We start from the raw sequence: 14,306 nt of genomic DNA on the forward strand, positions 1-14,306 counted from the left end.
GAGAGGAATACTTTTCATGTTTTAGTTTAAATATTTTAGATTTTGAGAGCAGTAACCCCACCGGAAGACCGAAGGTTACAGCGGGAATACCTAGCAGAAAACAATAAAAATCCCCAGCAACAGGAAGCAGAAGGTTGCAAACTCAAGTGCATGTGTCGAAAGGAAAGAAAGGACGCGTTTTGAAAAAAAAGCGGCTTGAGAACATCAAATAATGCCCGACATAGCAAATCTAATGAAGAGAGCCGTACCACTAGAGGAACCACTGAAAGGCTTAACGAAGAAAGCCATGTCCCCAGCGGGCCAAGCAAAATGAGGAAAACTGGCATTCAGAAAAGGCAAAGGACCAGTGTCATCCCCAAATTCATGGAAGAAAAGCACCGGAGGAAACACAAGACGACAAGAAAGTAAGGCAACAAGAACAAGTTGAAGATAGACGAGATCTTATGATCCGTAGTCTAGCCTAGCTTCTTGTTTTTCTTTTTAGCACGGTATAACAAGGAGATCGGTAAGCAATAACAACATACAACAGCACGTAACAGTACACAACAACAGCGAACATTACAGTCACGCGGTAGTCCCAGCTACCAAAACTTCCCGAACTACATTGACCTGATTCCTGTTCAGCCCAGGATATGTAGGAAACCTCTGAAGCGAAGGTTCGGTCAAATCTTTTTCGAAAAAATGATTCACACGGAGTACTCGGATGAGCAAAAATCGCTAACTTTATCTTTGCACGAAAACCCTTCATGTCTTCGGGCAAAGAGGGGCAGCTGTAAGCACGTGATTTTTGCCCTATGAAAGAATTACTCCTAAATAGTTTTTGATAGTTTGCATTTGTTGTGAATTTTGTGTATTGTTTGTATTTGTCTGTGCATGTTTATACTTTAATTAAGAAAAATGAAAAAAATATGTGTCACATGCGCATTTACAATTTAATTGTGCATTCAGGAATTAATTAAACTTTAATTAGGAAAATCACAAAAAATGCATCTTTGTTTTTATTTCGTCATTAAGGGATGTTATTTTAATTAAATGTTAATGTGTGTTAATTGTGATGTTTGTATAGTGTTATTTGACATTTTTATTGGAAAATTAAAGGATCTTCGGATTGGGCCAATTTGCACTAAAATGAACAGGCCCAAACCACACAACCCAATCCTGAAGCCCTGTTTACCCGGTCCAGTTGAACTGGCCACACCACCTGCCAAACGACGCCGTATAAAGGCGTTTGATCTGAGCCGTCCGTTCAGGCCAATCACACGGCCCAGGACCCCCTTTCGACAACCCGTTTCCAAACCCGACCCAGTAACTAGTTCGAACCAACCCCAAACGGTGTCGTCCCGTATTAGGTGAAAGATCCTGGCCATCAATCTCGATTCATCCAACGGCCAGGATCTAATTGCCCATTACATATATAAGCCTAACCCTTTACCCAGCCCCCCTATCCGAACACCCCCCTTCCATCGTCCCAAACACAAACCTCAAACTCCCGTTCCAAACCCTAGCCTCCCCTGTGCACCTTCACCGTAAAGCCAGCGGCAAGGATGCCGGTGACCCCCCCCTTAACACCCTGGATGCACCTCACCACCCTGAATCTAAATCCATTAACCGCTTAGTTCAAATCAGTCCCTAAGTTCTCGAATCTTCATTTGAATATTCGAGCAGAACTCCGATCTACACCGATCTACCCCAGGTTCATACCAGATACTCCCCTGACCTCCCTCATGACCAAACCAGGTTTGGTTTGGTCCGAATCTAACCGGGGAGACATAAATCCTAAATCTGCTCTTAGGAACCCTAGAAATCCTAATGACCGGTCTGTGTCCGTTTGAACCAGATGATTAGGGTCTAATGGACCTTAATCGAAGTGTTCTAAGTTGAGAACACTTCGATTAAAGTCCGTTCAACCCCAAGAAAGGCCGATTCAAATCCGAGTTAGGATTTGCTGATTTTTCCAAGACTCTAAGGTATTTTTGCTTTCCCTTTTTCTTTATCAGTTCATGTGTTTTGTTATAATTAAAGGTCTGTTGTATGGCTAAATGTCTTTAGTTGATTTGCTTTGAATTTTGACTGCCCCGTCCACTTTATTTGGCCAAGCCCTTCTCCATTTTTGTGTGTGTTTATAAACTGTACAATCAACTGAATTTAAATTTGATTGATTAATTAGTCCCCAGTAAAACTTTGTTTAGTCAGTACAATTTGAATCACATGTTGATGCTTTTGGACTTCTGATCATTGGCTTCGATTGTATATATTATAATTAGTATAGTCGAGTTGATATACGTCGTCAATTAGTTCAGCTTGGAATGGTGATAATCTGATCCTTGTCATTGGTTTGCCTGCTGAAATTTTGCTTGAATTCAATTAAGAACTGAGTATGTTGCCTGTGATGTGTTCAATTTGAATCAGAAAACATTTAAGGGTGTGTTATAGTTGCAGTTCAGACTTTGGTTTTAAAATGGGTAGCATGTTCACTTGGTTTAGATTTTGGGCAGCATGTGCTTGGTTAGCTGTTAAGGAATTTAAATAATTAGACAGCATGTGATGTCAGATGATATTCCTCCTGCCCATGCCTGGTTTATTTTAATAAGATGATTAAAAGGCTGTCAGGGGAATCTCATGGGAGGTTTGGTTATTTTAAATAGTTGAGTGGAAAAACAGCAGGGGGGAAGGGAATCTGAATGGTTTAACAGGTTTTAAATGATCTGAGGAAAGCTATAAAAGGCTGGACATTTTTAGTCTTAATGGGTTTTTTTTTGGAGTTAGAAAAACTGAAAGAAAAAAAACAGAAAGAACATTTTCAGAACAGTGTAACTAAACACTGTCCAAAACTGCATAAGAAATTAATTTGGTTAAGCTGTCTTGGCCAAGTCAGTTGTTCTAATTGGGGCTGTTACTATTCCATTAGGAGATTCTGTTGTTTTCTGCTGGGATTACTATTATTCTGAGCTTCTATATGCTGTGGATTGAGTTTTGGTCTCACTGATTATCGAAGCTGTGTTGGTTGTTTGCTGAGTTTTTGTGGTTATTGAATTTCTGTTGCTATTGCATCAAATATTCTGGTTTTCTCGACTGTCTCACTATTCTGTTTCTGGGATTGATTGTTTGGTGCTCGACCACTGTGGGTTTCATCGTTTGAAACTGTTGTTGGTTGTTTGTGGACTATTGACGACATTATTGTTGATTGTTGTGGCTGTGTTGTTGCTGTTTGGTTGGCTGCTGCTGATACTTTCTCTCTTCTCCTTCTTATTGTTCCAATATCCAGGTACACATTCTAAATTCACTGATGTAATGATGAGTTTGGAGCTGAATAAGGGCACAAGGAGTGTTGTAGTCTAAACATTAGCATGGTTACCTTTACTCTGCTGCTTGTAGTTTAGAATATTTGTGTGTTCAACATGTAAAGTCCGTCTTTCTAAATATGTAATAAAATAGTTTTCAGTCCATAAGGAGTTTAGTCTGGCAATCTATTGTTGTATATAAATCAGAAAGAAGCTAGCTGGATAGTAATGATACTTGGCCAACAATAGTTTCACATAGGGTCTGTTGAAATGAAATGCAGTAATCACATTTGCTTCACCTTAACTCATCAGTTGGTAATGCATATTTCGAATGCACGCTAGGCAATCTGGGTTATAGAAAAATGGAAAAATCGTGTAGTCAAACATGTAGTAATATCACATTAAGTTAGATAGGTTCGTTTCAGTTGCTTCGTTTTCAAGTATCAAGCATGCAAGGAATAATTAACTGAACGTCATACGTATGCCCGTCAATGAATAAGGCCGAATATGTCTAATCTCTTCGCCTAAAATAATCCGCTTCGATATTATTGTGCGTCAATCTCATGTTTAAGTTTTTCTTAAATAATAGAATAGATAACAAAAGCAATCCCTCTTTGTACGAACTCTGCTGCAATTCCTTGTTTGTGTCAGTCGTAAACCAATAACTAATAAGTTACGCCTTTTCAGCATGTAATTAATCGAGGTATTTTCTTTTGTTTTTTCAGAGACAAAACTTAATAGAAAAATGTAGCTGCTATAGGATATCCTTTTAAAATAAAGACGAGATGAGCCTCGACAAATAAGAACGCACAAGCTGCGGGGCCCTCGTTAAATGTACATATCGAAGCATTTAGTTTCCAGGACGGGTCGTTTAGCAAATTTCACGGCCCTACCCAAAATAACAATGCGCTAGTTCCTTTAGGCGCGCCTTTAATAATTTACTTTCTTAAACTCGGGTGCACATTTATGTGACCCAAATCCAAATCTCAGCGGAGTTGAAATGTATCTCTAATCACGGGTACATTGATTGTGACGTGGTTCGAGATGCATGTCCACGACATTGCAAATTCCTTTAAAAAAAAATGAGATGAGCCTCGCCGAATAAAAATACAAATTGCGGGGCCCTCAGTAAGTATTTGCTTTAAAATTGCTTAGACTTTGGGATGGACCGTTTAGCAAAATTCCATGGCCCCACCCAAAGTAAATGATACGCTAGTCGCTTTAGGCGCTTCTTGATAATTTATTTTCCCTTAATTCGGGTGCACATTTATGTGGCCCAAATCCAAATTTCAACCGAGTCGAGATATGTCAATAACCACGGGTGCATTGATGTAACGTGGTTCGAGATATATTTTCGCGACGTTGCAATTCTCGTAAAAAATAATAATAAAAGCAGTCAAGAGTTAAAATTTGCACATAAGTTCAATATATAAAAAATCAGATAATCAAGCCGAATATAACAGTTGAGCGACCGTGCTAGAACCACGGAACTCGGGAATGCCTAACACCTTCTCCCGGGTTAACAGAATTCCTTATCCGGATTTCTGGTGCGCAGACTGTAATATGGAGTCATTCTTTTCCTCGATTCGGGATTAAAATTGGTGACTTGGGACACCCTAAATCTCTCAAGTGGCGACTCTGAAATAAATAAATACATCCCGTTTCGATTGTCCTTAAATTGGAAAAAACTCCCTTGTACCCTGCGGGTGCGGAAAAAGGAGGTGTGACAGGGTCGTTACATCCCCCCCTTATAATATTCATTCGTCCTCAAACGAGCATAGAGATATACCTGAAGTTGTGAAAAGATCGGGGTAACGACTGCGCATATCCTGCTCGGTCTCCCAAGTCGCTTCCTTGACTGGCTGACCCCACCACTAAACCTTCACTGATGCAATGTTCTTTGACCTTAGCTTTCGAACCTGCCTATCCAATATCTCCACTGGCTCCTCAATATAAGATAAATCTTTGTCCAACTGGACTGAACTGAAATCTAACACGTGCGACAGATCATCGTGATATCTTCGGAGCATCGAAACTTGAAATACCGGATGAACTCCTGCCAAGCTGGGAGGTAAGGCCAGCTTATAAGCAACCTCTCCAACACACCGCAACACCTCAATGGGACCATTAAACCTTGGGCTCAACTTGCCATTCTTCCCAAATCTCATAACACCATTCATAGGCGAAACCCGAGGCAAAACCCGCTCTCTAACCATAAATGAAACATCGCGAACCTTCCGGCCCGTATAACTCTTCTGTCTGGTCTGGGTTGTGCGGAGTCTATCCTGAATCACCTTCTTCAAAGCATCCTGAACCAAGTCTGTGCCCAATAATCTTGCCTCGCCCGGATCGAACCAACCCACTGGAAATCTACACCACTTACCATATAGAGCCTCATACGGTGCCATCTGAATGCTGGAATGATAACTGTTGTTGTAGGCAAACTCCGCAAGTGGCAAGAACTGATCCCAAGAACCTCCAAACTCCATCACACATGCACGGAGCATATCTTCAAGAATCTGAATAGTGCGCTCGGACTGTCCGTCCGTCTGAGGGTGAAATATTGTGCTCAACTCCACCTGAATACCCAACTCATGTTATATGGCTCTCCAGAACCATGATGTGAACTGTGTACCTTTATCTGAAATATGGAAACTGGAATACCATGCATGCGAACAATCTCTCAAATATAAATCTCCGCCAACCCTTCAAAGAATAGGTGGTACACATAGGAATGAAGTGTGCGGACTTGGTCAGCCGATCCACAATCACCCAAATAGCATTAAACTTCCTCAAAGTCTGTGGGAGTCCAACTACGAAATCCATGGTGACCCGCTCCCACTTCCACTCCGGAATCTCTATCTACTGAAGCAAGCCACTCGGTCTCTAGCGCTCATACTTCACCTGTTGACAATTGAGGCACCGGGCTACAAACCCAACTATATCCTTCTTCATCTGCCTCCATCAATAGTGCTGCCTTAAATCCTGGTATATCTTCGCGGCACCCGGATAGATGGAATACCGCATACTGTGGGCCTCCTCAAAAATCAACTCCCGAAGCCCGTCAACATTAGGTACACATACCCAACCATGCATCCTCAATACCCCGTCATCACCAATGGTCATATCTCGGGCATCAGCATGCAGAACCTTGTCCTTGAGGACAAGCAAATGAGGGTCATCATACTGACGCTCTCTGATACGATCAAACAAGAATACTGAGAAATCACACAAGCTAGAACCCGATTGGGCTCCGAAGGATCCAATATCATGAACTAGTTGGCTAAGGCCTGAACATCCATTGCCATGGGCCTCTCCGTTGTTGGTAGATAAGCCGAACTCCCCAAACTCTCCGCCCGACGGCTCAAAGCGTCGGCCACCACATTGGCCTTCCCCGGGTGGTACAAAATAGTGATATCATAGTCCTTCAGCAACTCTAACCACCTCCTCTAACACAAATTAAGGTCATTCTACTTGAATAGATGCTGCAAACTTCGGTGATCAGTGTAGATCTCACAAGGGACACCATACAAATAATGACACCAAATCTTCAAGTCGTGAACAATAGCAGCTAACTCGAGATCATGGACAGGATAATTCTTCTCATGCACCTTCAACTGTCTGGACGCGTAGGCAATCACCCTACCATCCTACATCAATACCACTCCAAGGCCAATCCTCAAGGAATCACAATAGACAGTATATGACCCCGAAGCTGTAGGCAATATCAATACTGGGGCTGTAGTCAAAGCTGTCTTGAGCTTCTGAAACCTCTCCTCACACTCCTCCATCCACCTGAACGGAGCACCCTTCCAGGTCAGCCCATTTATAGGTGCTGCAATAGATGAAAATCCCTCAACAAATCGACGGTAATAACCCACCAAGACAAGAAAACTAAAGATCATTGTAGCTGAGGATGGTCTGAGCCAACTCTACACTGCTTCCACTTTTTTCGGATCCACCTTGATCCCTTCACTCGATACCATGTGACCTAAGAATGCCACAGAATCCAACCAGAATTCACATTTTGAGAACTTAGCATATAATTTCTTTCTCTCAAGGTCTGAAGCACTGTCCTCAGGTGCTTTTCATGATCTTCCCGACTCCGGGAGTATACCAGAATGTCATCAATAAAGACAATGACGAACGAGTCAAGATATGGTCGGAATACACTGTGCATCAGATGCATAAATGTTGTTGGGGCATTGGTCAGCCCAAATGACATAACATGGAACTCGTAATGACCATACCGAGTCTTGAAAGCAGTCTTTGGGATATCTGTCTCCTGAATCTTCAACTGATGATAACTTGAACACAAGTCAATCTTAGAAAACACTCGAGCACCCTGTAACAGGTCAAATAGATCATTAATACGAGGTAAATGATACCGGTTCTTCACTATAACTTTGTTCAACTGGCGATAATCAATGCACATACACATAGAACCATCATTTTTCTTCATAAACAAGACAGGAGCACCTCAAGGTGACACACTAGGCCAAATAAAACCCTTGTCAAGCAATTCCTGTAACTGTTCCTTCAACTATTTCAACTCAGGAGGAGCCATACGATAAGCAAGAATAGAAATGAGCTGAGTACTCGGCAACAAATCGATGCCAAAATCAATATCTCTATCGGGTGGCATACCTAGAAGATCAGCTAGAAACACATCAAGAAAATCCCTCACTACTGGGACTGAATCAACTGTAGGGGTATCAATACTGACATCTCTCACATAGGCTAGATACACGTCACACCCCTTCTCAACCATTCGCTGAGCCTTAAGAAATAAAATAATTCTATTGGGAGTGTGATCTAAAGACCCCTCCACTCTACTCGCAGTACACCTGGCATAGCCAATGTCATAGTTTTGGCGTGACAATCAAGAATAGCATAATGGGGAGACAACCAGTCCATGCCCAGGATAACATCGAAATCTACCATGCTAAGTAGTAATAAATCGGCTCTAGTCTCAAAACAACTAAGAGCAATCAAACACGACTGATAAACGTGGTCCACAATAAGAGAATCTCCCATAGGAGGAGAAACATAAACAAGGGAACTCAAAGAATCCCGAGATATGCCTAAATGTGGGGAAAAATAAGAGGACACATAAGAATAAGTGGAGCCTAGATCGAATAGAACTGATGCATCTCTATGACAGACCGGAATAATAACTTTAATGATAGAATCGGAGGCAATAGCCTTAGTAAGGGTAGGAAGAGCATAGTATCTGGCTTGTCCTCCTTATTTGGGGTGACCTCTACCTCCCCGACCTCTACCTCTAGCTGGCTGAGTAGGTGGGGTGGAAACTGGTGCTGTAATCATAGCCTGGGAACTCTGCGGAGCACGTTGTGGCTGAGAATGCTGTGGAGGTGCACCCCTCCTAAGTCTAGGGAAATCCCTCACCATATGGTATGTGTCGCCATACTCAAAACAAGATCTAGGAGGGCGTGGCTGCTGTGACTGGCTCGGGCCAGGTCTGCTGGACTGACCACGGAAAACACCCCATGTAGGAGGCACGCTAGATACTAGAGGTGTATAATAAGGCTCCTGAGGTCTAGGAGGAGCTGGAATACCACTGGCTGCTGGAAGAGCTGAATGAACGTTGCGACACATATAACCCCTACCATGATGAACTGCAGCTGTGGCACGTGCACTAGAATAATGGCCCCACTCTCGAGACCTCTTGGCCTCTCTCTCCTCTCTATCCCGAGCAAGCATGCCCTCTACTCTCCTAGCAATGCTCACCACCTGCTGATAAACAATATCCATCTCCAACTCTCGGGCCATGTTGGACCTGATGCTGGGAATGAGCCCCTCAATAAATCGGTGAACTTTCTCACGAACTATAGAAACCAAGGTCGGTGCATGCCTAGCCAAGTCAGAGAAACGGGCAGCATACTCCAAAACAGTCATAGTACCCTGGCGTAAATGCTCAAACTCCGCACGCCATACGTCCCTGAGGCTCTGAGGAACATACTCCCTCAAGAACATATATAAAAACTGGGTCCATGTAAGGGAAGCTGCCTCAGCCGGACTGTCCAACTCAAAATTACGCCACCACTAATAGGTTGCTCCTCGAAGCTGGAAGGTAGTGAAAGAAACCCCATTCGATCCCGATATACCCATAGTGCGGAGGATACGGTGACACTCCTCCAGAAATCCTTGAGCATCCACTGATGCTAGACCACTAAACGTAGGAGGTTTGTACTTCTTGAACCTCTTAAGCCTCCGCGGCTCATCCTCCGAAGCTACTGCCCTATCCTCAGGCTGAACTAGGGCTACAACCCGCTGCTCTGGGGTGTGGGTGGCGGGAGTCTGTGCTCCTCCCCCGGCTTGAGATGTGGCTGCAGCAAGGGGAATCAACCCTGCCTGAGCTAGAGTGATGTACATGCTCATAAACTGTGCAAAGGTCTCCTGGAGAGCTGGAGTAGTAGCAGTAGGCGTATTAGGTGCTTCGGTTCCGGCTGAAGCTACTGGTGGCTCCTCTGTAGTAGCTCACGTGGGTGCTCTGGCTGCACCACGTGCACATCCTCAGCCTCTACCCTGGTTAGGGCCTCTAGCTGCCCTAGTAGGGGGCGCGAGTGTCTGATCATCCCCGGTAGAACATGTCCTCACCATCTGTGAGAGAATAGAAGACAAAGGTTTAAAATTTTGAAATCAATAATCTCGCACGAAAGGAATCAAATGAAGTTAAATTTTCCTAACAATTACATAGCCTCTCAAAGATAAGTACAAACATCTCTGTACCGATCCGCAAGACTCTAATAAACCGGCTTGTGATTCATGACTCCTATGAACCTAGAGCTTTGATACCAACTAGGTAAGCCTAACAATTTGCGAAAAAAGGAATATAAAGTACAAACTAGCCATCTAACAGGTAAATATAGATAATTGTGCAGGGGGATCTCCTGGAATACCGTTCCATAGTCCTAAAGTAAATACACAACAGTCTCAAGAAGGAAATCTACAGTTCTATTCAAGTTCGTATCGAGAAAATAGGAAATTTTTGCTCTAAACATGCTACACAAAATCCAATTAAGCAGTTAAGGTAGATAAGACAGTTAAGTTACATAAGCGTGCTTTCCTAAGCTAAACAGAAGGTTTGACATACCAGTATTGCTCAATTAAAGGAGAAACATAGATAAGTATTTAATGAAAATAGGGGTTTTCAACAATTAGCACGTGTACACACTCGTCACCTCACGTACACGGCATTCATATAACAACAATACCAAAATCCTAAGGGGAATTCCCCCACACAAGGTTAGGTAAGCCACTTACCTCGAACCAGCTCAAAATTAATCCGAAATCACGCTCTTGCCACGAGTAGGGCGAGTGGCCCAAATCGAATCAAATCAATTACATAATAAAACTACAAGCAACTAATTTAACTAATGAATTTGAAGCTACCACGAGAAATAAGAAAAATGCCCAAAAATTCTCCCCGGGCCCACATCTCGGAATTGAGTAAAAGTTACGGATTATGAACACCCATTAACTCACGAGTTCACTCGTACAAAAATCATCCTAATCCAACGTCAAATTCTTATTCAAAACTTAGATTTTCCATTGGGGATCTTTTTCCCCCATTTCCAAACTTCTATCCTCAAATTCCTTAATTAGATGAGAAAAATAACAATAGATTAATGTATTAGAACCAAATTAGAGTTAGAATTCGTTATCTAGTAGTTTTCCTTCAAAATCTCTCAAGAAATCTCCTCTTACCGAGCTCTAAATCAATTTTAGAAGTTATGAACTCAGACCCTCAAAATTTCATATTTCTACCCAGCGATTACCCCATTTGCGGTCATGGGGCCGCATCTGCGGTCCCGCTTCTGCGACTAGGGAACCGCTCCTGCGAAAACTCATTAAACCCCCAAGCACTACACATGCGTTCCCGCTTCTGCGGTCCTTGAGCTGCATCTGCGGTCAACTGACCTCATGCCTCAGACCGTTACCAAAACGCTTCTGCGATGCCGTACCTGCGGTCCAAAATCTGCAGGTGCAAAAACAACAGGTTAGCAAATTCAGAAATTGCCTAAGTACAAATTCCAATCCATTAAGCATCAGAAACTCAACGAAACATACCAACTAATCCTAAAACATCATATGAACTTTGTCGAACCCTCAAAGCATATCAAACAACGCTAAAACCACAAATCACCCTCCAATCCAAGCCTAATGAACTTGAAATCTCAAGAATTCTACAACCGATGCCGAAACCAACCAAACTATGCCCGATGACCCTAAATTTTGCATAAAAGTCATATTCAACACCACCGACCTACTCCAACTTCCGGAATCGAATTCCGACCCCGATATCAAAATCTCACTATCGATCCGAAAACTCCAAAAATTTAACTTTCGGCATTTCAAGCCTAACTAAGCCATGGACCTCCAAAACACAATTCGGATATGCCCTTAAGCCCGAAATCACCCAACGGAGCTAACAGAGTCGAAGAAATTCCATTACGGAGCCGTCTTCACACTGCTCTAACTATGGTCCAAATTCTAAAGCTTGAACTCTCATTTGGGGACTAAGTGTCCCAAATCACTCCTAAACTCAAGCTGAACCATCCTGGCAAACCACAACAATAGAAATAGACACAGGGAAATCAGTTAATAGGGGATCGGGACATTAATTTCTCAAAACGACTGGCCGGGTCATTACATTATGTTCAATGTAAACTTCATAGTCCTCAGTGACTTACAATGAACCCATTCCTGTTTTATTGCACTTCTGTAACTTTTGTGAGTTTTAGAAGCTAAGCTTGCTACTTGATAGTTATTGCTAAATTGAAACATGAACTTTGTTCAAGATTTGTATCCCTGTTCTTTAACCTTAAGTTTGAACTTACAATGTCTAAATACTTACTTATCTGCCTATAAACTGCCTCTGAGTTACCACTATGGTCCTTATTCTGTTTGATGACTATCATTGATAAACCAATCATGTTCATGTTTTCCTTTCACCAGTAATACTGTTATAATGCCCACTTCTGTATATTATTTCCCTGCATTCTACATGTACATGATTAGGTTCATTATTTGATAGTCTTAACTTGTCACGACCCAAAATCCACTAGTCATGATGGCACCTAACCCAACCCGCTAGGTAAGACAACTAATAACTATCCAATTCCAATGAAGTCAATTAGACCAATAAATAGAGAAGTTAACTTAATTTTATTCATTTCCCAAGGACTGGTAGTACAAATCATGAGCTTCTAAGAATAAAATTTACAAAGCTGATATGAAGTAAATACAACTTCTATTTGAAAAGTACATAAACATAGTTCTATAAATCTACGACTACCATGAATAAGAGGCAGCTACAACAGGGAGGTAGGTACATCTTCCAATCTATCTCCCATCGAACATAGCAACATCGACCTCCGAAGTCTGTACGCAATGTGCAGGAAGTGTAGTATGAGTACAACCGACCCCATGTACTCAAAAAGTAACAAACCTAACCTCAAGTTGAAAGCAATGACGAGCTTGAACAAAGGTCGGGTCCAACATCAATTCATAACAACATAAGGCAATTAAATAAAGAAGTAACTCAGAGATAAATGCTCAACTTGTTCATAGCTTTTCCGGAAATAGTTTCGCTTTTCAAGTATATCAGTGAAAACCCAAATCCTTTACCGATATCGTCGAAAAATTATGAGATAGTTTGAAAACTGAATTTTTTCCCAAAAACTTTTCTTCAGTAAAATGTTTCGTTTTTAGATAGCATAAGGAAACTACATCTCTATGCCTACATGTCAAGATACAGGTAAAAATCATGTATGTCACCAAAATCGGGCATCAAACAGGAAATGCATCTCTATGCATGTATTTCAAGTACGCATGTCAAATGTAATGCTTCTCAGTGAAGAACTCATATACTCACACTCTCAGAGTACTCAAACTCACTGTCTCGCATTATCTCTTATCGTGCCCAATACTTAGCACCTCCAATCACTCAGCACTGTACAATATTTGTTGCGGTGTGTAACCCGATCACCCCCAATATATATATATATATATAGCCATAATGCTAGTAGCGTCGTACAACCCGATCCATATACATATAGCCACAAGGCTCATTGTGGAGTGCAACTCGATCCATATATATACATAGTCAACTGCGTTCACTGGGGGTGTGCAGACTCCGGAGGGGCTCCTTCAGCCCAAGCGCTATATCGTTGCGACGTGCAGCCCGATCCCATAAAAATGTAATTAATATAATAAGCTGTAGCGTGCAACCCGATCCATAATTGTCACTCATAATCCGGCTCTCAGCCTCACTCAGTCCTGAATCTCTCCAGTCTCACTCACGAGCTCACAATGTCATGAAACTAGCCAACAACAATGATATGATCTATCAATAAATAACAACTGAGACTGAGATATGATATGAATGCATCAATATGACTAAGTACAAACATATCAGTAAAATCAGTGAGATGACAACAACAAATAACCACTATGGGTACCAACAATATCGACATAAAGCCTAACATGATATCTAGCATGATTGGCAGCTCAATTACTTTATCCCATAGTGAAAACACAAATAACAACAAGATATGGCCACTATACATTGCCATGGAAATAACAGAGTCGCAATTTACAGGGTGCACGCCCACACACCCGTCACCTCAATACCAATCACATAGCACGTAATTCAAGGTTTCATACCCTCAACACTAAGTTTAGAAGAGTTACTTATCTTAAATAAGCTGATTCCGACACCAGGCAAGCCAAGCAATGCTCCAAGAATGCCATCACGCGCGTAGCAACCTCCGAACGTCTCAACACTAGCCAAAAGCAACTCAATTACATCAGATAAAGCCCAAAGAAGCAATTACAAATGATACAGATCAAATCCTAAGTCAAATACAAAATTCGGCCAAAATTCACACCCGGTCCCACGCCTCAAATGTCACGACCCGGATTTCCCACCATCGGGTGTCGTGATGGCGCCTATTATCGGAGCTAGGCAAGCCAAATATATAAAACATTTTTCCTTCT

At 42.0% G+C, this 14,306-nt stretch overlaps 1 protein-coding gene across 1 annotated transcript; it reads right to left on the reverse strand.

The window, feature by feature from the left end:
• Positions 1 to 5,155: 5,155 nt before the first annotated feature.
• Positions 5,156 to 5,461, reverse strand: LOC138871505 (uncharacterized). Its single transcript, XM_070149384.1, has one exon. The coding sequence runs from the start codon at positions 5,459 to 5,461 to the stop codon at positions 5,156 to 5,158; it is 306 nt and encodes a 101-aa protein (XP_070005485.1).
• Between the last annotated feature and the right edge of the window lie 8,845 nt (positions 5,462 to 14,306).

The sequence above is a fragment of the Nicotiana sylvestris genome, chromosome 6 (genome assembly GCF_000393655.2).
Source record: "Nicotiana sylvestris chromosome 6, ASM39365v2, whole genome shotgun sequence".
Classification (NCBI taxonomy): domain Eukaryota; kingdom Viridiplantae; phylum Streptophyta; class Magnoliopsida; order Solanales; family Solanaceae; genus Nicotiana; species Nicotiana sylvestris.